Source organism: Punica granatum, chromosome 8, assembly GCF_007655135.1.
Source record: "Punica granatum isolate Tunisia-2019 chromosome 8, ASM765513v2, whole genome shotgun sequence".
Classification (NCBI taxonomy): domain Eukaryota; kingdom Viridiplantae; phylum Streptophyta; class Magnoliopsida; order Myrtales; family Lythraceae; genus Punica; species Punica granatum.
Window position 1 is genome coordinate 4,589,443 of NC_045134.1, and position 21,530 is coordinate 4,610,972.

At 41.3% G+C, this 21,530-nt stretch overlaps 2 protein-coding genes across 4 annotated transcripts; both read left to right on the top strand.

Annotated features, from left to right (window-relative positions):
* Positions 1 to 6,017: 6,017 nt before the first annotated feature.
* LOC116188376 (protein CHROMATIN REMODELING 19) lies at positions 6,018 to 11,082 on the top strand. Of its 2 annotated transcripts, none has more exons than XM_031517684.1 (11): positions 6,018 to 6,907; positions 7,486 to 7,603; positions 7,971 to 8,011; positions 8,083 to 8,345; positions 8,433 to 8,613; positions 9,054 to 9,239; positions 9,344 to 9,517; positions 9,630 to 9,788; positions 9,930 to 10,001; positions 10,092 to 10,228; positions 10,394 to 11,082. In XM_031517684.1, exons 1-11 carry the CDS (start codon positions 6,257 to 6,259, stop codon positions 10,773 to 10,775), a joined length of 2,364 nt encoding a protein of 787 aa, XP_031373544.1. In that variant the 5' UTR covers positions 6,018 to 6,256; the 3' UTR covers positions 10,776 to 11,082. The 2 variants fall into 2 exon arrangements, with proteins under 2 accessions (XP_031373544.1, XP_031373545.1); XM_031517685.1 differs by having other exon boundaries at positions 6,019 to 6,907; positions 8,095 to 8,345.
* Positions 11,083 to 14,227: 3,145 nt separating this feature from the next.
* On the top strand, positions 14,228 to 21,501 carry LOC116189194 (protein arginine N-methyltransferase 1.5). 2 transcript variants are annotated; one of them, XM_031518752.1, is made up of 23 exons: positions 14,234 to 14,703; positions 14,951 to 15,068; positions 15,636 to 15,745; positions 15,997 to 16,086; positions 16,187 to 16,252; positions 16,395 to 16,474; positions 16,582 to 16,657; positions 16,764 to 16,850; positions 17,015 to 17,099; positions 17,307 to 17,398; positions 17,511 to 17,546; positions 17,655 to 17,723; positions 18,199 to 18,267; positions 18,382 to 18,435; positions 18,517 to 18,591; positions 18,827 to 18,919; positions 19,029 to 19,132; positions 19,274 to 19,322; positions 19,410 to 19,496; positions 19,629 to 19,734; positions 20,063 to 20,150; positions 20,508 to 20,601; positions 20,895 to 21,501. In XM_031518752.1, the coding sequence occupies exons 1-23, from the start codon at positions 14,563 to 14,565 to the stop codon at positions 20,976 to 20,978; spliced, it is 1,953 nt and encodes a 650-aa protein (XP_031374612.1). In that variant the 5' UTR covers positions 14,234 to 14,562; the 3' UTR covers positions 20,979 to 21,501. The 2 variants fall into 2 exon arrangements, with proteins under 2 accessions (XP_031374611.1, XP_031374612.1); XM_031518751.1 differs by having other exon boundaries at positions 14,228 to 14,703; positions 19,274 to 19,496.
* Positions 21,502 to 21,530: the final 29 nt, after the last annotated feature.

Here is a 21,530-nt window from a genome sequence, read left to right on the forward strand (position 1 = left end):
AAAAAGAAATAATGAACAAAAACTAAACAGACCCGATTGAAACAAAACAATATTTTTCGAGAAAATTTCGCGCTTGGTTATCGGTATAGCATCCTGATGATGATCCTTCGACTTGTTGCTCAGTCCATTCAATTCGCGCAAAGAGACTGCATGCAGAGGTGGTGCAACGAGAATGGCAGTATAGCTGCGAAATATGTCTATAAAGTACCCAAAGAGCAAAAAAAATACATATATATATATATATATATACACGTACATTTGAGCCACTATGCCGATATATGTATATATACACAATGGACCACCATGGAGGTCAATAAGAATAAGAACATTATTCACAGCGGAATCGGTTGGAATTCGAAGTTTGCTTTGCTGGGGAAGGTAATGATGAAGTTTTCCAATTGTGCGTTTTCTTGGGAACATCGCACGTCTCGTTTTGATGTTATTATATACAAAAGCATCGTCGTGCTGCCCTTTCTGGGGTGAATTTTATGGTAAAAAAATCTTAAATATGTGTACGGTTAATATTTAAAATAAATGGATCTAAGGGTTAGTAATGTACATCTGTATGTATACATAAAAATATATATACAGTGTCATGATTAATAACTGGGAGGAAACCTTGATCAATTAGATTTCTTTTTTTCTTCGATCTATTATATAAAACTGCATTTCTCGAGCTTATTAGAAACTCGAAAAACCACATCCGAAGCCAATGTGGCGGGGCATGAACCACCTTTGGCCCTGTCTAGACCCAGATAAGACATAAGTGAAACTACTCGAAAAGGGGGAACCGTGGGGGTGCGGGGGAGGCGATCTGATTGCTCTGCTCTGACAACCTCGGCAGCAGACATGGGTGGTCGGCGCACTCGCACGAGTTCCTCCGTGCTCGAGGCTGGTGGAACTGAGCCAAGGATGAGTTAACTTGCGAGTCAAGTATAAATACATTTTTGGAGACTCCAAGGAATCAGTTCTTCCTTCTTCATTCGTCCCCATAACGATCGTACCTGTCCTTCCTCTCTTCTGCTGGAGCTCGCAGGATCAACAGGGGGAGGCTCAGTAGATGATGCGCTGAAAGCATTTGTTTCAGACTCCATCGGCGGACGGCAGCAAGCAAAGCTTTTTCTAACTCCTGCCGCTTCAGAAAGTCGACCAAAACGTGAGTCCACCGGGCCGCCGGCAAATTCTCTGCAAAGTTTTGTTTGAAACTTTATCCCTTCTATACTTTGCGGCACGAGCTGTTGTCGACAACCTTGTGAAAAGTACGAGATTTTGATAGAAAATTTCATTAAAACTGATCTAAAATTCGAGCTCAGCTTGATTGGCAAGTTTCGATCTTTCTTGTCTGGTTCGGTGTACTGAAAGGCCCCGCACTAAAGTTGTTTTGTGGATGTATGTCAGTCTCAAGCTATTCTTTAATGAATTGCATTGCGGTTTTGCTAAACTGCAAGATGCGAAGGTGCAGATCACATTGGATTATTTCCCCGCGGCGCAGAAATCTGAGCTAAAATGGATAAGATGTGCCGAGATGAATAAAGTTGTTTATTCCACTGCGATATTCAAAACGAGGGAAGGTATGTTCGGGGAGAACAAGTTCTTGACCGAATGAAAAGAAATGGATGAAGTAGAATCAGAAGATGTGAACATGGCAGATAAATGCCCTCGAGATGAAGTCGTAACGAAACCGAGGAAAAGTTCTAGAGTGAGAAAAGAGGACTTACGTTCGGACTTTATTTTCTCGCAATGCCTAATGTTCCTAGTTAAGGGAGATAGGGATTTCGTGATTAGGAAGATTCCCGTAATACTAAATGTGGAAGGTGATCCACAATCCTATCTTGAGGCCATGTCTTTTAGGGATTCGGCCTATTGGAAAGAGACTAGAAATGATGGGATGGACTCCATATTGTTTAACAGTATGTAGATTCTAGTCGATTTGCCTCGAGGATCTAAGTCAATCGATGTAAGTGGGTGCTCCACTATAAACTGATTGGTACTTAATATTAGTTATCGAACAATCCACCTATATGGATATCAAGTGGTTCCGTTCAAAGAGAGTTTTCCCAAATATATATATATGTTCTTGTGTAAGTTCATGAAAACGGGATGAGCACATGGTTATAACGTTCGAAACAAAGCTCTTCTCGATCTTTATGATCTAGTGTGTGAGTTTTTTGACATTGACTCCAAAGTGACGGTTTAAACAACTAATCACTATTCACTTTGTCTTTACTTTAAGAGTTTACACTAAGAGAGGGTTTAACCCAAAGAGACCGCTCGTGTATGCTTGATGGTGATGTTGAAATTTTCAGAATTGTCAATCTAGTGGGAGACTGTTACTATTTAGATTGCAAATTGGTTTGGGCTTGTATTTCGACAAATTACTCGTCGTAATTTGCGCACGAATTGAATCTTTAAAAGAAAAAAGTCAAAAGACCCCGGTTGACGGGCTTTTGATTGATGCAAATAAGCGGCTAATTTGCATTAATAGCTAATGGCCCTTTGACCAATGCAAATCATGTATTGGTGGATACGTCACTGAAATGTCAAAATAAAATTAAAATTTCAGTAACAAATGTGCCTGAATTCCTTCATTTTAGAAGGATTCGGAACCTTAGGGACCAAAGTGACGCAAGTGCCATTCACCCTTAACGACATCTTCCATTGTCAGCATTTTCATGCAAACTACGTTCCAGAGGGCCAGTCAGTCCTCCGGTATTCCATGCTAGACACTGGTGTATTTGGTTTTAGAGTTAAGTAGAGTTGGATTTTGATTTTAATTGGGTTGTAATAATTGTGTCGTTAAATTATGAAAAAAAGTGTGAAAAAGTAATTAATAGTTGATAAAAAGTAATGATTGTATTGTTAAATTGTGAAAAAAAGTAATGAATACTTGAGAGAATTTAATATTAAAAATTGAATTGAATTATTAAAAAAATTGAAGAAAAAGAGAAAAGTAATAATTATATTGTTGATTTTTGTTATGTAGTGAGTTGAGTTAAAGTTATAGTTAAGATTTTAACAACTTGATTGTAAAATCAAATGGAGCTTCATGTCGGGGAGAGAGGGTTAGAGCCTTCCCTTTCTTTCGAGAAGTACGCTTTCTTTGAACGCACAGGATAGGCCGAGCCACACCTGCTGCAGCCTGCCTGCCTTGTCCTTCTAGGACCAACAAGAGTAAAGTCATCGGGTACATGTATCTCGAACGCTCAAAACTCTTACCGTCAGAGATCATGACCTTATGTCACTTCAACCAGAATCCCAAACATTTTCCATAGGCTAAACCATCTCCTTGCATCTTCCATAGGGGAGATCAAGATTCTGAGTTTCCTCCTCCCCACCTGCTGAGGACGAGGCAGCATTATCTTGTACCTCACGGACCTCTTTGGTTTCTTCATTTACATCAATCTGACCTTCCTGCACTCTCTGGAGTTTGATTCACAACTGGGAGATTCATTGGGTAACGGCTTGAGCTTTAAGTGAAAATTGGCCTGAAACCGTATAAGCCTAATGAAAACTTATTAAAAGGGATTGACCGATGCAAATGATGCATTCGTGGATACGTGATTGAAATGTCAAGATAAAATTAAAAGATCCCTCCGTGGGCTACGCCCTTTCAATTTGTGCCCATTGAATCTCTATAAATATAATGTTTTTTTGCCAATTCTTCATTTGTATAACTTTCTTCATTGCATTCTTAGAAAATGCAGATTTTAGCACTTCAACTTTGAGAGGCAGAAAACACCGGTCGAAGGGTGTCTTGTTCACGAGTTCGTTGCAGAAGATGGGAGTACATTCAAATTAGCATTGACAAGAATCTCGTATCAGGTTGACATGCTTAGAGGATGAGACTGTGGGCGACGTCGTGGAGTGGTATGACCGCCACAAAGATTTCAACTAGGTTCGGGGATCACATCTTAAAGTCCTTTATGTCAATACTGTGACGTCCTAGATTTTTGTGGTAGTGTTTGAATGACGGGGAAAAATTTTCAAGTTAAGGGATGTCGACGACTGGGTCTACAATCCAGGGAATAACTATCGGTGGTGAGACAACATGAAAACCGAGTTCCTGCTGATATTTCGCTGGATAGTAACAAGGCTAAGAAATCTGCATTCGAAGGGGAAGTGTGACGGAAATCTGAAAGATGGGAAAGGAATTGCGCCGCTATCTGCATAACATGAGGACTCGCTATATGGTTGTGGAGATGCCGGGATAGATTCTGACTGAGGAAGAGGCCCTCGAGGAAACACAGAAGGCCGATGTCAAAGGTCTCATTGGTCTCGCGTTAATCAACCAAACAAGAAGAGTGCGAGCTACAAGAATAGTAACCAGCCACGCCCTGAAATCGATGAAGTAAAGAAGCTCTTGATGATTCAGTTGAATGAGCGGTTCGCGATATTTCTCTGTCTTTTTAATCAATTATATAACTTTTATCTTATCAAATTTATCGAGAACACATCACAAAATTTTGTAGGTATTTCTCGACTATTAACTTCGTCGACAAGAACATTTTTGGTGTCTACCCCGCTATCTTTTAGGGGATCAAAGAGTGAATTCAATTTCTGCACGCATTACACCAATGGCCTCCTTAGAATTATCACCAGGGTCCATAATCCTCCCACCATCATCACTAGTAAGGGCTTTAAAGGTGCACCCACTTCGCGTGATCTTTAGAGCTTTACGAGAATAGCCCGTGTTGTTATCACCGAGAGAGAGCCACCTAACTCGCACTTTTTGCTTATAGAAGGCCTCCTCAGCAGTTCTGAGCTCAATATACTTCTTACGCAGCTGCTGCTCACACGTAATCGAGGAAACATCAGTATTCATCAGCAAATGTTTAGTATATACCTCATCGAGATCTCTTTTGGCCTCCTTAACTCTGTCGAAGATGTCCCCGTAAAACACCTTGTTGAAAAGCTTCAACTGCCCTTAAAGGATCTCTTAACTTCTTATAAAGGATATCCGGAAGAGTACCGTGCGCCTTCGAAGTCCAGCTTCTGTTGAGGATCTCGCTATATTTTTTCTCGTTATCCATTCGGAAATCAAAGATCTTGGAAAAGCTCTTTGTTATAGGCCTTTCGGGTAGTGATCAGACATTATAGGATTGAGAAACTCAATGGTAGAATCTGGAAAGTGTTGCATCCAATGTTCATTAACAAGTACTCTGTCAAGCTTTCGAGCAATGAACCCCTCCTCACGTTTATCGGACCAATTGTAATAACAACCTTGCCACTAGTGACCTTGCATCTGCAATTTCCCTCACTTCAGACGTGTCACTTGTATTAGAGGTACGAGACTCGCAGGTGGACTCAATGATATCGAAATCACGTGCTATCGTCCGAGGAGACGAGCCAACCGAATTCCGAGATAGTCCCAAAGAAAGAGTCCTCCTTGCAGTAGTGTTGGCAGCATATATGGTGGATAAGAGTCCTTTCTGTAGAATTGCAATGGATGACTCGCTCAGTTTCTTTCCACAACAGCAAGCTCAACTTCATTTTTAAACAGTCCTAGTTCTTCCCGAGACAGATTCTCAAGTTTCGGGGCAGATATTGAGAAAAAAACAATGTTGGGAGAAATTGAGAAAGGAACCAAAATTAAGGGATCAAATTCGAAAATCGTTTCCATGGACCAGAGTCCACGGCACTAAGACGTAAGACGCCACAATATTCTTTTCAAAATGCCTGCACCGGGTGCAATGGTCCATTTAAGCGCCAGACCACGGGAGTATAGCGGTAATGGTACTTTTTTTAATTTTTTTTGTGAATATAAAGGCCGGAATGAGAGATCAGGATTGTAACTTCCCTATGGAGATAAAAGAGATATAGCTCACTTAAGTCATGACGGTCTCATCAAAGCTCACAGTGGATCATAACAATTCTCATAAGATAGAAGATAATGATCTACTAATGTAAATGCTTTTATATTTAAGTCGAGTTTCGATCCATTGATTAGTCCTTTGAAAGACGAAGTCGGTATCAATTGAGCTACCACCTCTACATGGTACTATATGACCGAGCAGGACTACTGCCACCGGGTCCACGGAGGCTTTTCATCTGCTGCGCGCCTCTCTTCCCTTTTCCCTCCCGTTCCGACGAAACGTTTCGATCCTCCGAGCAAATGGCGAGGATTCAGCCGCTCAGCAGCTGAACTCGCCAGTCCCCGGCAGAGGCCTTTCCCTTCCCCCCGATCCCTGCTCGACGCCATTGGAGCCAGTTCCTCTAGGGTTTCTGCTGCTCACTCTGTCCCCCGCCGGGGAGGAAGATGAAGCGTGGGTTCGCCGAGATCACGGAGGAGGAGTGGGGGAGTGTCCCTCACTCCTTCAAGCCCTCCCGGGCCCTAAATCCCCCTCCCATCGAGTCCTTCGCCTATGACCGCAACCCTACACCCGGCTCCTCAGCTCCCGTCTCCGATTACTGCGTCGGAGCCGGCGAGGAGAGCTTGGAGGACGACGACGCGGAGCTGGGGCGCCCAGCTCGCCCGCTCCCCACGAGCCGCGGCCGCCGGTTTATCGTGGATGATGATGACGAGGAGGATAGTGGTGGCGGTGGCGGACCGGCAGAGGGGAACGCAGAGAGCGACGGGGATTTGGTCGAAGTGTTCGATATAAAGTCGTCCGACGATGAAGAAGAAGAAAGAGGGTGCAAGACGCGTGAGCTGCGGGAGCTGGTGGGGAATAACGATGACGCTGATGATGATGATGATATTCTTGGTGGGGATGACGACGACGATGGTGTTTTTGATGATGGTGGTGGTGGTGGTAGTGGTGGTGGTGGTGGTGATTTGGTGGGGAATGCTCTGCAGAAGTGTGGTAAGATATCGTGTGACCTGAAGAAGGTGCTCTATGGTTCGTCTTTCGCTTCGTGCGATCATTACTCCGAAGTGGAGGCATCCTCTAACAGGATTGTTAATCAGGTCAGTTTTCTCCGAACTTCACTTCGTTGCGGAATCCAAAATTCGAGCTTTTGATAACCTTTTGTAGCGTGAAGTTTTATTTTCCTTATTGATGGTATAAGGCTATCAATCAGTCACCACTAGATAAGTGTTGTTGAGTGGGATGTCCTAGAGATAATTTGAACGTGGTAAGCCGGCTATTTTCTCGAGATTTGCGAATTGAGATTGGTACTGAGTTTTCGCACGGATAGTGGGGGCTGCAGTTTTCGGGCAAAAGAGAGGCTTTGGCAGTCCTCTTTTTCCTATTTCACTGATGTGCATTACTAGTTAGTCATACTACTTGGACAATCAGATGCTTGAACGAACAGGAAGAGAACAATAATATAGCGCTGCAAGTTTTATTTTGGTGGATATTATGCTGTTGTTCTGATGAAAAGGAAACTGGGCCAAATGAAGTCACTCGATTTTCGCTGCTGTTTGATGCCTGAGGATGGAATGGAAAAAACTGAATTTGGGTTTTGGGCTGGCCCATTTGGATCAACAGGATACATACTTTCTAGATATATGGCGATCAAAGTTTTCTGACAATATCTTTGCAGGATGATATCGATGCAGCATGCGGGAATGAGGACTCAGATTTTCAGCCAGTTCTCAAACCTTATCAGCTAGTTGGTGTCAACTTTCTTCTTCTGTTGCATCGTATGGGAATCGGAGGAGGTATTAGGATCATCTCTGATTGTCCTATGGTTAGTTAAATGCTGTGTAACACTTTATTTTAATCTGAGCTGCATAGGAAATGTTTTTCTCTCTCTTTTTTCTTTTAAATATGATCGAAATCTTCAACGTTCTGGATGATTGACCTAGCGTACATTGGATTAAGTTGATAAAAATCTTATGCAATTTCTAATCATAACCAGTTATTGGAACTATGTTGAAGCTTTATCTTCCTCTATCAACCTTTTTTTCATATAATGGAACCATTTCATGGAACTTATTACTGAAGCTCTTTACTTGGCCTTGTCTGCTGAGGAGTGAGGGTTTTATACTTGTGACAGCTGACACTTCATTTTTGTTTTTGATGCAGCTATTTTGGCGGATGAGATGGGTCTAGGCAAGACTGTCCAGGTATTACTACTCACCTTAGTAATATCATCCTGTATCTTTATTGCTTGTGGTTTTTGAAGATTGTGATACAGCTTTCTTTACAGGCAATTACGTACTTAATGTTGCTGAAACACCTTCACAATGACCCGGGTCCCCATTTAATTGTATGTCCTGCATCTCTTTTGGAAAATTGGGACAGAGAACTCAAAAGATGGTGTCCTTCACTTACAGTAGTCCAGTTTCATGGTAGCGGCCGATCAGCTTATGCAAAAGAGCTGAACTCTCTGGCCAAGGCAGGATTGCCTCCTCCATTCAACGTGTTTCTTGTGTGTTATTCACTCTTCGAGAGGCACAGGTGTCCTTTCCTGTAGTTTGGGCCGTAATTTGCCATCTTCTCGCCTTGGCAGTAGCTTCAATGCTCACCATTGATGCTTGTTTTCAGTACCCAGCAGAAAGAAGACCGAAAAAGTCTAAAGCGCTTGCCATGGAGTTGTGTATTGATGGATGAAGCACATGCTTTGAAAGACAAAAGCAGCTACAGGTGGAAAAACCTGATGTCTGTTGCAAGGAATGCGAAACAACGTCTTATGTTGACGGGGACTCCTTTGCAAAATGATCTTCATGTATGGCGACTTCTATATTTCTGGCTGTAATATTTTATTTTTAGTAGATACTTAGCTGTTGGATGTGAAAAGGTCCGTTCAAGATACAATAGGTGTGTGCTGTTTGATTTGAAAAAGGCTATTTCAATGAGCCATATTTTGGTAATACACTCAAGTGAGCAGGTGTTGATGGCGACAGGTCCATTAGGCTTTCCGAAAGAAGCACTAAAAAATTATTCTTCATTTTGGAAAGAAATAATTGTAAGAGCTGAGGAGGTATATATCATAGATACTGTGGAATTGAATGTGTAGTGAATTATTCTTTTCACATGTTGCCTATGGTACTGTGGTTGTCTAGTAAGACTAACTCGGCTCAATTTATGCTGCGTGCATGCATGTGTCTGTAATGTTGAATATTCTCCTTTCTACTTGGCTTTACATTGACCCCATGGTTTATGTAGGAGTTGTGGTCATTGTTGGAATTTATGCTGCCCGACCTTTTCGCTACCGAGGATGAGGACTTGAAGAAGCTTTTAAATGCAGAAGATAGAGATCTAGTCAATCGCATGAAGTACATTTTGGGACCTTTTATTTTGAGACGTCTGAAATCTGATGTGATGCAACAGCTCACCCCAAAGATGCAGAAGGTACATAAGACTCTGAAGAATGCCTTTCAATTTTGATATTAAATATGTCATGCAAATTATAGTCTACTACAGCAGAGGATGGCTTGATAGCGGTGATTTTGTAGGTTGAATTTGTTAACATGAATCATCAGCAAGAGGATGCTTATAGAGAGGCTATTGAGGAGTATCGTGCTGCTTCTCAAGCTCGTGCTACAAAATTTCCTGGAGATGACGTGAATAGTATTTATAAAATAATGCCACGGCGCCAAATTTCGAACTACTTTTTTCAGTTCCGCAAGGTTCTCACACTGGAGTTACATAACAGAAAGTTATTTTTTCATAGTATTCTTGAATTTCGGTTTTCAATTGTTTTATGATTCTTACATGATTTTATATTCAAAAACTTTCCAGATTGCAAACCATCCTTTGTTAGTGAGGCGCATTTACAGTGACCGGGATGTTGTTCGTTTTGCTAAGAAGTTACACCCAATGGGGGTTTTTGGCTTTGAGTGCACATTGGAGAGAGTGATAGATGAGCTAAAGAGCTACAATGACTACTCCATTCATCGGGTAATCCTTCTTGAAGTATGGATATGTTTGAAATTTTAGAAAATTAAAATGCAACAGAGAAGATTGATATAGATAGCAGACCTAGTTGTATACAGTGCTGGAAGCGACAGTAATGGACACCGTGTGTCTTTATTCTTGCAGCTTTTGCTTATTCATGGTTTCGATGAGGAAATTCTTACAGAGGATCATGTAATGCTTTCTGCCAAATGCCAGGTAGGGTGTACGTTTATTATCAGTTAAATCTGAGTTTGTTCATGCAATCGAAATTTGGCAGTTACTGTTCTCTCAATTAATGTTCTGCAGGCACTGGGCGAACTTCTTCCCACACTACATAGAGATGGCCATCGCGTTCTGATATTTAGTCAGTGGACATCAATGCTCGATATTTTGGAGTGGACTCTGGACGTCATTGGAGTTACATATACACGCCTCGATGGGAGGTAATGTTTATTACCATTTCATGCGGTACTGTTGTGTTATAATGCATTCTACTCTTCGTATCTCTTTTAAGACTGTTTCAGGGAAACATGAAATTGAGTTTGGTTGGTTGCGGAAACTCTGGACTAGTACATTGACGCATCGTATATTTATTTCAATTGCTGCAGTACCCAGGTGACAGACAGGCAGACAATAGTTGACACGTTTAACAACGACACCTCGATCTTCGCCTGCCTGCTCTCTACGAGGGCGGGCGGGCAGGGCCTGAACCTAACCGGGGCAGACACAGTGATCATCCACGACATGGACTTCAACCCGCAGATCGACAGGCAGGCAGAGGATCGGTGCCACCGGATCGGCCAGTTGAAGCCTGTGACGGTGTATAGGCTCGTCACCAGGGGCACGGTCGATGAGAACGTGTACGAGATCGCGAAGCGCAAGCTGGTGCTGGACGCTGCGGTGCTAGAATCAGGCTTGGAAGTGGAGAACGAGGGGGAGGGCCCCGAGAAGACGATGGGGGAGATACTCTCTTCGCTTCTGTTGGGCTGATATCTCGCTTGCTCCGTAGGGTCACTTTTTGCCTTGTAAGTTACAATAGAACAATTGAATAGAGAGAAGTTGGGAGTGAAAGGTTTCAGGTCGATGATATTCGTGCTATTCTTCGGTTTACAGGACAAGAACTTTGCTATCATCTGAAAAATGAGGATATATTTATCAGCTTAGAATCATCTGTCCCGAGGAATATTGTCCGTAAAATTCCGAGCGGGCAGAGGAGGATGAATTCGTGGCTTGTGTATTTTTCTAGACGAAATGTTTTGTATAGAGCTGTCTGCGGACTCGGAAGAGTTCTGACCTACACGCATGACGGATACTCTCACCAGTGTTCGCGAGAAGCCCCGGTTCTCTCAAATGTTCTCCCCGGCTAAGCGTCCGGCACATCGTCTGTGTCGGCGCTCATGTTGAGTTAACGTTACATAAACTAGTTGATCGGCTGCACATCGCGGCAGACTAACGAAGGAAATGCTTGTTTTCTTGTTCTCTTGAGAGCTTGTTCAAAAGAAAATGATATGATAATTATCGGGATCAAAAGAAAAAAATATGGACGTGATCCCGTTAAATTAGTTACTATTATTCCCACCCAATTATTGGTATTAGTAGAAAAATCAAAGTAGAGTTACTTGATCAAAGTCGCCTGACCTCGTTTGTGTAGATAGTGCAAATCGAGCTTACTCGAGCTCGAGTTACTTGTTTAATCAATGAGCTGCACTCAAGTTCGGATGTTGAAGCTCAACTGAGCTTGAACTCGGGCTCACTGAAACATAACTTAGCATAGCTGGGTTTGAGCTTGCCTTGTCTCGGCTCGGTCATGTACTACAAGAAAATGATCCATTACCGAGGGAACTACAAGAAGATGATCCATCACCGAGGGAAGAGTGAACTCCGTTGGGATGATCATCTGGATGGGAGGGGCTTGGGGCACGTTAGGAAAGAAGGACAAGGGAGAGCGAGAGAGAGAGAGAGAGAGCTTGTAGTTTTCGCCTGGGCTGCTTCGGCATGCAAATGAACGTTTTGAATAATCTGAATGGCTTGAACTGTCTTGGTCTCGAGTCCAGACTATTGGAGTCGCCATGTCGTGTGTAAGACGTTCTTCCGAGCTCGTTTAGCTTGAAATTTCATTTTCTCCCTGTAGCTTCAGCCATCTCATTTCTAGCCACGAGACGTTCTACCTTATCTCTGATAATTATAGGCGCTGTGAAAAACACAAAACGCTGGTGTGGAAAGCTTGAACATTTCACGAAGAGTTTCTTGTATATCTGGCTTTTACGATATTCAATCAATTTATCTCAAAGTGGCTGGCGCCAGGTGACCCTGCGGTTCTCCTAAGTCTCCTAATTCGAGCCACTGAAATGGATCGATGAATCTTGAATTTGAAGTGTAACATCAGATCCTTGCCACGGCCATCAGATTCGATCAGTTTTGTTTCAGTACTATAGATGCAGATTATCCCTGTTTTAAATTCTACAGGGCTCTTTTGACGCAGTATAATATCTTCGACCTACTGACCTGATATTAATTAGTTGTTTCTTCTAATTAGGAAAAATCAAGCTCATGGATCGACTTGTATTCCGAAGATGAGACCCTTCAGTTGGATAACTACACTGAAGCAAAGAGATAGGACGGGCTTCTTACTCAAAAGTAAGACGCTGACAGGAAAGATTTTTGTTTTGTGAACTTGGGCACCTTGTAAGAAACAGTTATATCACGTCTTAATTTGATGATATCGCAAATGAAGAACGCCATATATTGCATTCGGTCGGTGCTCTCTATCAGCTCTCTCTTGGACGAACTAACTAGTGCATTAGTTGCTTCAACCGTACGATATCCTTACTATTGTTCCCAAATTGTGGCTGATGCTTTTGCTTTTAATTCGTCTGTGTTTCGGGAATGCTTTCTTCCTGCACCTACAAGAGCATCATGTGCAGATGATGGCTAGGTTTAAACAACATGAAGGTGTAGTCCCTTACCGACCGTAGAATTTTTTTACTGATGTTCCTTTTCTCCTTCCTGTCATTTAAAAAGGTCATGTTTAATACCTCTTTATATTCAGCATTCATGGCTTAGGATACCACTGATGCACGTTGATAATGATCTTGAGGAAGTAAGCTCCGATCACTTGGTGTGTAGTGATCCCTATGAGCTGGAAACCTTAGTCATTGGTTTCTGTTGAAATTTGTGACAAGTTTGCGAGGTCGTCGTTGCTGACGTCGGGGGTTGATTCCGTACATATGCAGAGTGGATTATTGGGAACTTTGGAATTCCTTTCGACTTCTCTGTGAGCATCACAGCCAGCCCTCCGTCGCCCTAGATATCGTGAGTTGCTGCAGTTTACGGGTGAATTTTGTACAGGAATGCTCTTACATAATCTTTGTAGCACAGAGCTGCCAGTTTCTGCCTTCTTGTGTCTTTGAATTTGTGAAGAACTACGTAATTGGGTGTTCAATGTACTCATCCATTCCCCAAATTCATGTTGTAGGTTCCCGTCATTCTTTCCGCTTAGAAAACCCATATGCGTAAAACCAGGTTCGCTTGTGGAGGTTCACTTCCGGCGATGCGGTTCGACATTGAAATGCTTTGACAAAGTAGAACTAAACTAGAAAGGATACCATTTTGTTTTTCATCGGGAAAATCAGAACTGTCTCATCATTTGCAATAGCATAAGTAACAGCAGAAAACGAATCTAGCAGTTTGCTCTTGCCCGGTTGGTATGGTGTCTGCATCTTTTCGCTGTTGAAGGTATGGTGTGAATGGTGCGTGACGTCTCCATGCCATTCGCCCATTCACAACACCAGTGGTCGTTCATATTGGCTTGGACTCTGAAATGCGCGATCAATTATTCCGCCATGGATTATACTCGGGTTCGAGGGCCAAAAAAATATGAAGAAACTTATATTGATTTTGTGTAATGTAGAACAGCAAGTTAGTAGCTCTGATGCATTCTGTAACTGAGGATGTCTCCAAGCTGAAATTGTTAATCACAACGGCGCGACGAGAAAAGCGAGAAAATTGTGAATGGCAGAATGATCATAGCTAGACGGATCTCGATTGCTTGCAAACCAAGGTCGATCGATTCTTTTATATAGCCCTTTTACGCCTCGCAGCATGTTATGACGGGAAGCTTGGCTTATGGGTTTTAGTTTCGGTTAAAGCCGAATGTTCATGGAGACTCAAAGGGACAGCTACCGAATGTAGATACTTTTAAACATGAAAGATGCATTCCCTTAATCACGGAAAATTCTATGTTACATTCACTTCACTTCAAATGCAACATACATGTATTTAAAATTTTCAAATAATTTATGCAAAAAGCAAGTAATTATTTGAGATCAAGCAATTGACTCCGAAAATACAAGTTAAGAACCTTTTAAGATGGTAAAATTACTTCCGCGATCAAAGCCATGAAAGTTTTCTTAGGAACCTTATTCGAGGCTACGTGATCTCGAGCTCGAGCTCAGACGAGCCTATTCAAGCTCAAGCTTGGTCGTGCAATAAGCGGCAAATTGAGCTCGCTCGAGCTCGAGCTCGAATTGCTCGTAGCCCGAGGTCGAGCTCGGGTTTTGAAGCTTGACCGAGCTCGAGCCCACTAAAACACAAACCGAACCACCCGAGCCTAATCTCAAAGTAAAACCCTACGAAAACCCCTCCCCCCCTCTTCTTCGTCGTTATCTCTCTCTCTCTCTCTCTCTTTCTGCTTAGCTCTTCTGCCTTCTGCAACTATTCACTCAAAGCAGAGCAAAGCAGAGAAGCTCAGAGGCAAAGCGAAGAAGACGGGAGGAAAATGCCGCTCGGGTCGAGAGGTCCATGGGACAAGAGCGAGTCCCGTTACTGTGGAGTGGAGACCGAATTCAGCGACGATGTGCCCGGCCTCCTCTCCTACAATATCTCTTCCGGCGGTTTCGACTTCGTCGTCGCCCCCCTGGTTCATCCTCTTCCACCTGTTCCCGTTTCGCGCTCCTTGATTGAATCAATTCTGTATTTGCAGATGTAGTACTTCCTGTTATTGGTAGAGAAAAAGCAAGTACTTTGGGCTGTGATGCTTCGGCATGCTGATGATTGCGCCGAAAACGCGAATCACTTGAGCTGAAAATGCGGCACTTGCTTTGGGATTTACTCTTGGTTCTCATGGCCCTTTTTTTTTAACCATTATATGATATATGTAAACGCAGATGAATCCCAGCTATAGGCCGAGCTCTGTGGGGAAAGATGGACGAAATTCGAGTGTCATGCCCGTTGCTGGCTCGGACTTGGTCTTGAGTCCATCCGAGTGGAGTAGCCGTGTCGTGGGTAAGAAGTTCTTCTGAGTTTGTTTGGCTTGAAATTTCATATGTCCTACAGCTATAGTCATCTCGTTTCTGACCTTGAGGCATTTTATTGCATCTGTGACAATGGTATGCGCTGTGAAATGGAAATTGCAGGAAAAGCTTGAACTTTTTATGAAAAATGTTCAAAAGGAAAGTTCCGTAATATTACATTTTTGATGTAATCCACGGAAAGCTTGAACATTCCATGAGGTGTTTCTTGCATATGGGATTTTTTGAGATTTAATCTGTCTCTCTCGAAATGGCCGGATTTTGATGACCTTGTTGTTTTCCTTAACTCTCTTATTCAAATCACTGAAATGGGAAGAGGAATCTGAAATGTAGCTCATTGCCATACCCGTGATCTGGTTTCAACTTCTCAGATTTCCCACTGTGATTTGTGCTGATGTTTAAATGTAAATATCCCAGCGATAGGGCTGGACCTTGTGTTATTTCCATAGTGGCTTTTTTTTTCCCCAAATTTAACAATGCTCTTTTTGCCATGTACTATCTCTGAACTACTTTGCTGATATTAGTGATTTCTTCTAATCAGGCAAAATCAGCTCATGGATTGACTTGGATTCTGAAGATCAGACCCTCCGATTGGATTCTGAAACTACACTGAAGCAAGAACTGGCATGGGCTTCTCACTTATCCTTGCAGGCAAGATGCTGACTGAAAGATTTTTAGTTTTGTAGAACTGTCCTACTCGTAAGAAAGAGTTAATGTCTTTTATGATGAAAGGAAGAACTATTGTAAATGAAGAACACAATATATTGCAATTAATGGCACTCTCTATCAACTCTTTCTCAATCTACTAACTAGTGCATTAGTTGCTTCTACCTTACTATCTCTTTACTACTATGTTCCTGATATTGTAGCCAATGCTTTTGTTTCTAATCTTTCTGTTTCAGGCATGCTTACTTCCTGCACCTAAAGGAGCATCATGTGCAAATTACGCCAGGTCTATAAATCAAGTTCTGCAGGGTTTAAACAACATGCAGGTGGAGTACCTTAGTAAAGTTTGAATTATTTTGCACCTGTTTGCTCTCTCTCTCTCTCTTCCTGTGATTTAAAGATTCATGTTTACCTCTGTATGGGCAGTTATGGCTTAGGGTACCACTTGTGCATGTTGATGATGATCCCGAGGAGAAAAGCTCTTCTCACCCGGTATGTAGTGATCCCGTGAGCTTAAAACTATAAGTTGTTGGTTTTTGTCAATTGATTGGAAAAGCTATGTTAATTTCTTGAAATTGGTGACTTTATGACAAACTTTTCTTTGCTGACTTGGAAGTTGATTCTTTCCTTGCAGAATGATTCTTGGGAACTTTGGAATTCCTTTCGACTTCTCTGCGAGCATCACAGCCAGCTCTCTGTCGCCCTAGATATTTCGTGAGTTGCTGCAGTTTATGGATAAATTTTGTACAGGAATGCTCATACAAATGTAGCACAAAGCTCCAGTTTCTGTTTTCTTATGTCTTTGAATTGCTTGTGTATAGGAGCTCATTACCTTCACCAAACTCGCTCTGCCGTTGGTTTGGAGAGCCTCTTAGAGTGGCCATACTAAATACTGATGTGAGCATATATTAGAGCTCTTGGTTTGCTTTATTGGAGCAACTCATATTTTACTTGCTGTTTCTAATGTTGATCGTAATGAAGATTATCATTGTTGATTTGGCAGTGTTTTCTTACAAATACACGAGGCTATCCTTGTTTGTCAAAAAGACATCAGAATCTTGTAACTGGGTTTTTCAACCACTCAATTCAGGTACCTTTCCTATTCTTGTATACACATCTTGTATTATTCACAATGGATTTGACTTAACTTCAATTGACATCACTGCTGATTTTTTTCCTCAAAAAAGAAGGGAAATATCAAATATGAATCTTACTAACCATTCTTCTTTTGCCCCTGCCTCAATGTGTCGACAGATAGTCATTTCAGGCAAATTGCTGCATAAACTCCATGGGGGGAGCTCGGGTTCAGCTGCTTTAAATAGTAATAATAATGCTGAACGTAGGTCACTATCCTGATGTTTATTTCCTTGTGCTGCATAATGTTGTTCTTAGCTTGTAAGAACATTTGGAAAGAGAACTTATGTCAATATTTCTTTCCTTCAATGTTAGAATTGCTTTTGTCTGAGGCCAATATATTGATATATTCATAATCATCATATCTGGTAAGTGTGTATTATCTTCTAAACATTAATTGTGTTTATCCCAGGTGTGCAGACGCATCCATTGAGGGTCTATTTGGACTATGTTGGCTATCTATATCAAAAGATGGATCCACTTCCTGAACAAGAGCGATTTGAGGTAGTAAACTTTTGATCTTGCCACTGTCGCACTTTCCCAAGCAGATATAGTAAAAATAGTTTTGAAGGGGTTGTATTTCCCTCCATTTAACCCTCTAAGTCCATTCTTCCAGCTAGGTTATCGGGATTTCTTACAGTCTCCATTGCAAGTAGGTGTTCTTAGCTAAATAACTGTATCCATCAATTCCCATCTAATTTTGGTTTTTGATTCATTTAGTTTGGAATGGCTTATTTGAATATCTATTTTGAATGGGCAGCCTCTTATGGATAATCTGGAAGCCCAGACCTATGAGACGTTTGAAAAAGATACGGTGAAATACTTGCAGGTATCCCCGTTAAAGAGCTAATAAGAACCTGATTATGCTGATTTCATCTTGTTATGTCGTCTCTATTTTTTTTTATCACAGCTTACCATCATATGTCATAAATCCTTTTAGTTTCATTTCTGTTCTTACCCTTACTCATGTCTAGAACAATATTCTTTTAGGTATGCCTAATTATTGGAACATGAGACCCCTTTACATTCACATTGCTGGGTGTCTTTTATGTCTACTTGACTTATCATTAGCAATCCAATTTCTGCTGAGCATATCTTCATTCTTAGGACTTCCATATTGTCCTCGACTAGGGTAGTCTTGGGTAAATTTATGGTGTGGTTCTAACTTTGAATTAATACAGAGGAGGGATTTTGTGTGAAATGGGCTGCAGTTTTAGTCATGGAAGTGGTGTTATATAAGGAGCTATTGAAAGTTGTTTATTGTCCTGGGAAGTATTCTGAACAGTATTTATGTATTCATCCAGTATCAAATGGCCATCGCTAAAGCTTTGACAGACAGAGTCCCAGATGATAAAGTGTCAGATGTGACAACGGTACAATAACCTATTCACAGGCTCCAGTTTCTTATTCTTTGGCCATCATGGTCATGTTTGCTCTTATTTGTTTCTGTGAGGTGATCATCTTGCTCTTGTTTATGTTGTTTGAAGGTACTCATGGTTGTAGGAGCAGGACGAGGACCCCTTGTCAGAGCTTCACTGCAGGTCCTTTTCTATAGCTTCAGCATACTTGACAATTTTTCATAGTTTTCTGATTATTGTGTCTTCCTCATGCTCATATCTAAGGCTGCTGAAGAAACTGGCCGCAAGTTGAAAGTTTATGCCGTGGAGAAAAATCCAAATGCAGTTGTTACTCTTCATGTGAGTTGCATTACATAATATCAATGCCAATAAATCCTCAAGAATCATCAATTGCTTAATTTATAGATGGAACTTGTTTCTAATAAATCATGACTGATGATATATATATATATGATACCTTGGAATTTGGAGTTTTGAAATCAAGTATTTTTCAATATTTTGGTGCCATTCCTTGATGATTGTGCTCCCAAATTGGACTATAGAGTCAGTTTGATGTCCTGCTGTATCTTTTCAGAGTTTGATTAAGCTAGAGGGATGGGAGAATACTGTAACCATAGTTTCTAGTGACATGCGCCACTGGGATGCTCCTGAGAAGGCCGACATACTGGTATATTCTCATGACAAATCTTTTCTTAGTTTTAAAATCTTTAACAATAAATTTTGTCTTTCTAATGCAGAGGATTAACTATATTTTCATTCCCTATGTGCTCTTCTAGGTTAGTGAATTGCTAGGTTCTTTTGGGGATAATGAGCTTTCTCCTGAATGTCTTGATGGAGCACAACGGTTCCTAAGACAAGATGGGATTTCAATTCCCACATCGTATGTATATGCTTGCCTCTGTGCTCTAATTTTTCAGAGTAGTTCTGCTGAAAATCATTTTGCTTTTAGAATTTGAAATTGACCTAAACTTCATGTGTTTTCAGCTTTTTTATTTACCTTTTACTTACATGCCTATTTCAGGTACACTAGTTTCATACAACCCATTACAGCTACGAAGCTGTACAATGATGTACGTTCCTTCTTTCTCGTGTTGCATTACAGGTCCCTTGTTTTTTGTTTATGTCCACTTTGTGCGAGTAGCTGTGCTGTGTTGCAGGTGAAGGCACATAAAGATCTAGTTCACTTTGAAACTGCTTATGTTGTCAAGATGCACAGTATAGCAGGACTTGCTTCTTCACATCCTGTGAGCTTCTTGACCAACCTTGTTGTGTTGATCTGATTTCAGTAGTCGTATTATTATGTTCTTGGTTTTTCTTTTTTCTTTGTTCTTCGAGGTTATAATTCTTGTTTCTTAATTGTGCTCTATTGCATGTAGGTATTTACATTTATACACCCTCAGCACTCTGTGGAGATCGATAATCGGCGTTATAAGAAACTAGAATTTGAGATATCAAGAGATACTGGCTCAGTGATGGTTCATGGTACATGGTGCTCTTTTATTATATTAGTTTTAATATGGGTTGGTTGCTTGACCCCAAAATCAAGGGGGAAAAAGGTTTTCCCTTCTATATGAGTGCATGGTGCGTTTGAACAAATTATTTTGCCGAAAGGAATTATATTTCAGGCTATAGATAGAATAAAAGGACCTGATAATTAATCTAAGAAAATATTCATGTTAGGTGATAGTAAACAATTTGTTTCTCTGAAAGGTCATATTTCGGCTCTTCGAAAATTCCTCTTTTTTATTCCCCCCCTCTTTGAGTCCTTTGTGATAACTGTTTTTCCCTTTCTAATGCCCATAATTTACAGGATTTGCTGGCTATTTCGATGCTAAACTCTATAAAGATGTTCATCTCAGCATTGAACCATCCACAGCAACTCCAAACATGTTCAGCTGGTAATTCATTTGTTACTTTTTTAGCGTGATTTCTATTAATACACTCTGCTAATGCATCTGCATAATTGTACTTTAGAGAGTCAACATGAAACCCTGGGCATCAGCACCCCGGAAACATATCTTTATGAACTCTTTAATTCAACTTAGTTGGTATTCTGCAATGATCTGAAATAACTATGAAATCAAACTGATTTTTGAATCACAGGATCGTGCTCCCTCACCTTTCTAGAGATAGTTTTCGTCTTAAACATCCCAAGGGTAAAAATGAACTATAGAAAAAGAAGAGTTTTAACTGTATGAAGGACTACAGAGTTTGGGTGCTAAATTTACTCATCTGTTTCCTGAATTATGTTGTAGGTTCCCAATATTCTTTCCGCTGAGGAAACCTATATGCGTAAAACCTGGTTTGCCTCTGGAGGTTCACTTTTGGCGATGCGTTGGTTCGACCAAGGTGAGCTTTTTAACTGCAGCAGTAGCAAGAGGTGTTCTGATCATCGAAAAGTAATAGAAAGAAGAAAGGTGTACTACTTTATATAGTTGGGCTTAGGCAAGGAAGACGATGAAATGCTTTCACAAACTAGAAGGGATAATGGAAGAAAATGAATCGTAGTAGTAGTCTGTTTTTGCGGGGTTGTATCGCAACTTCTGCGGGATGAGAGTAATAAAGGGCAACAATTGCTCCTCTCTGCAGTTGCTTTTTTATTGATTTCATGTTCTGATGTTTGCATTTCTTCACTGGTGTAGGTTTGGTATGAATGGTGTGTGACGTCTCCGTGCCCTTCACCCATTCACAACCCCAACGGCCGTTCATATTGGGTTGGACTCTGAAACATGCTGGCGATTACCTAGCCATGAATTTTAGCCTGGGTTTAACAGCCAAAGAAAAGATGAAGAAAAGGAACTTATCTCGGGTTTGTATGATGTAGAAAGAGAAGTTAGAGGATCTGATACGTGTTGTAACCAGGGAGGTCTCCTTGCTGGAATTGTGTGACGAGAAATGGGAGAAACTCATGAACAGCAGATTAATTATCACTAGATGGATCTGATTGCCTGCAACACAAGGCCGATCGATGTGGTTATATACCTTTTCTCGGGTTACAGTCAGTCATATGTGTAACAATTGAGTAAATTTCTGACGAATAATGACGGGAAGCATGGCTTATAGGTTTTTGTTCTGGTTAACTGGTTGTTCATGGGGACTCGAAGGGAGGGGTTGTGGCATCTGCCCAACACCCATTCCGGTCCTGAAAATGGATGCCAGGCCTGGGAAATGGATTGGTGCAGGAACGAATTTTCCGTTCTGGATTGATTCCTGATGCAATGGAAGAGGTACCAAATTTCAGTTGCAGCCTGTTGAACTGTACTTATATAATCTAATCA

Coding starts and splice junctions, on each gene's coding strand:
- LOC116188376 (XM_031517684.1), top strand. CDS start 6,257: ATGAAGCGTGGGTTCGCCGAGATCACGGAGGAGGAGTGGGGGAGTGTC. Junction 6,908..7,485: donor CTAACAGGATTGTTAATCAG/GTCAGTTTTCTC, acceptor ATATCTTTGCAG/GATGATATCGATGCAGCATG. Junction 9,518..9,629: donor ACTTTTTTCAGTTCCGCAAG/GTTCTCACACTG, acceptor AAAACTTTCCAG/ATTGCAAACCATCCTTTGTT.
- LOC116189194 (XM_031518751.1), top strand. CDS start 14,563: ATGCCGCTCGGGTCGAGAGGTCCATGGGACAAGAGCGAGTCCCGTTAC. Junction 15,069..15,635: donor GTGGAGTAGCCGTGTCGTGG/GTAAGAAGTTCT, acceptor TCTTCTAATCAG/GCAAAATCAGCTCATGGATT. Junction 18,920..19,028: donor CTGAGAAGGCCGACATACTG/GTATATTCTCAT, acceptor GTGCTCTTCTAG/GTTAGTGAATTGCTAGGTTC.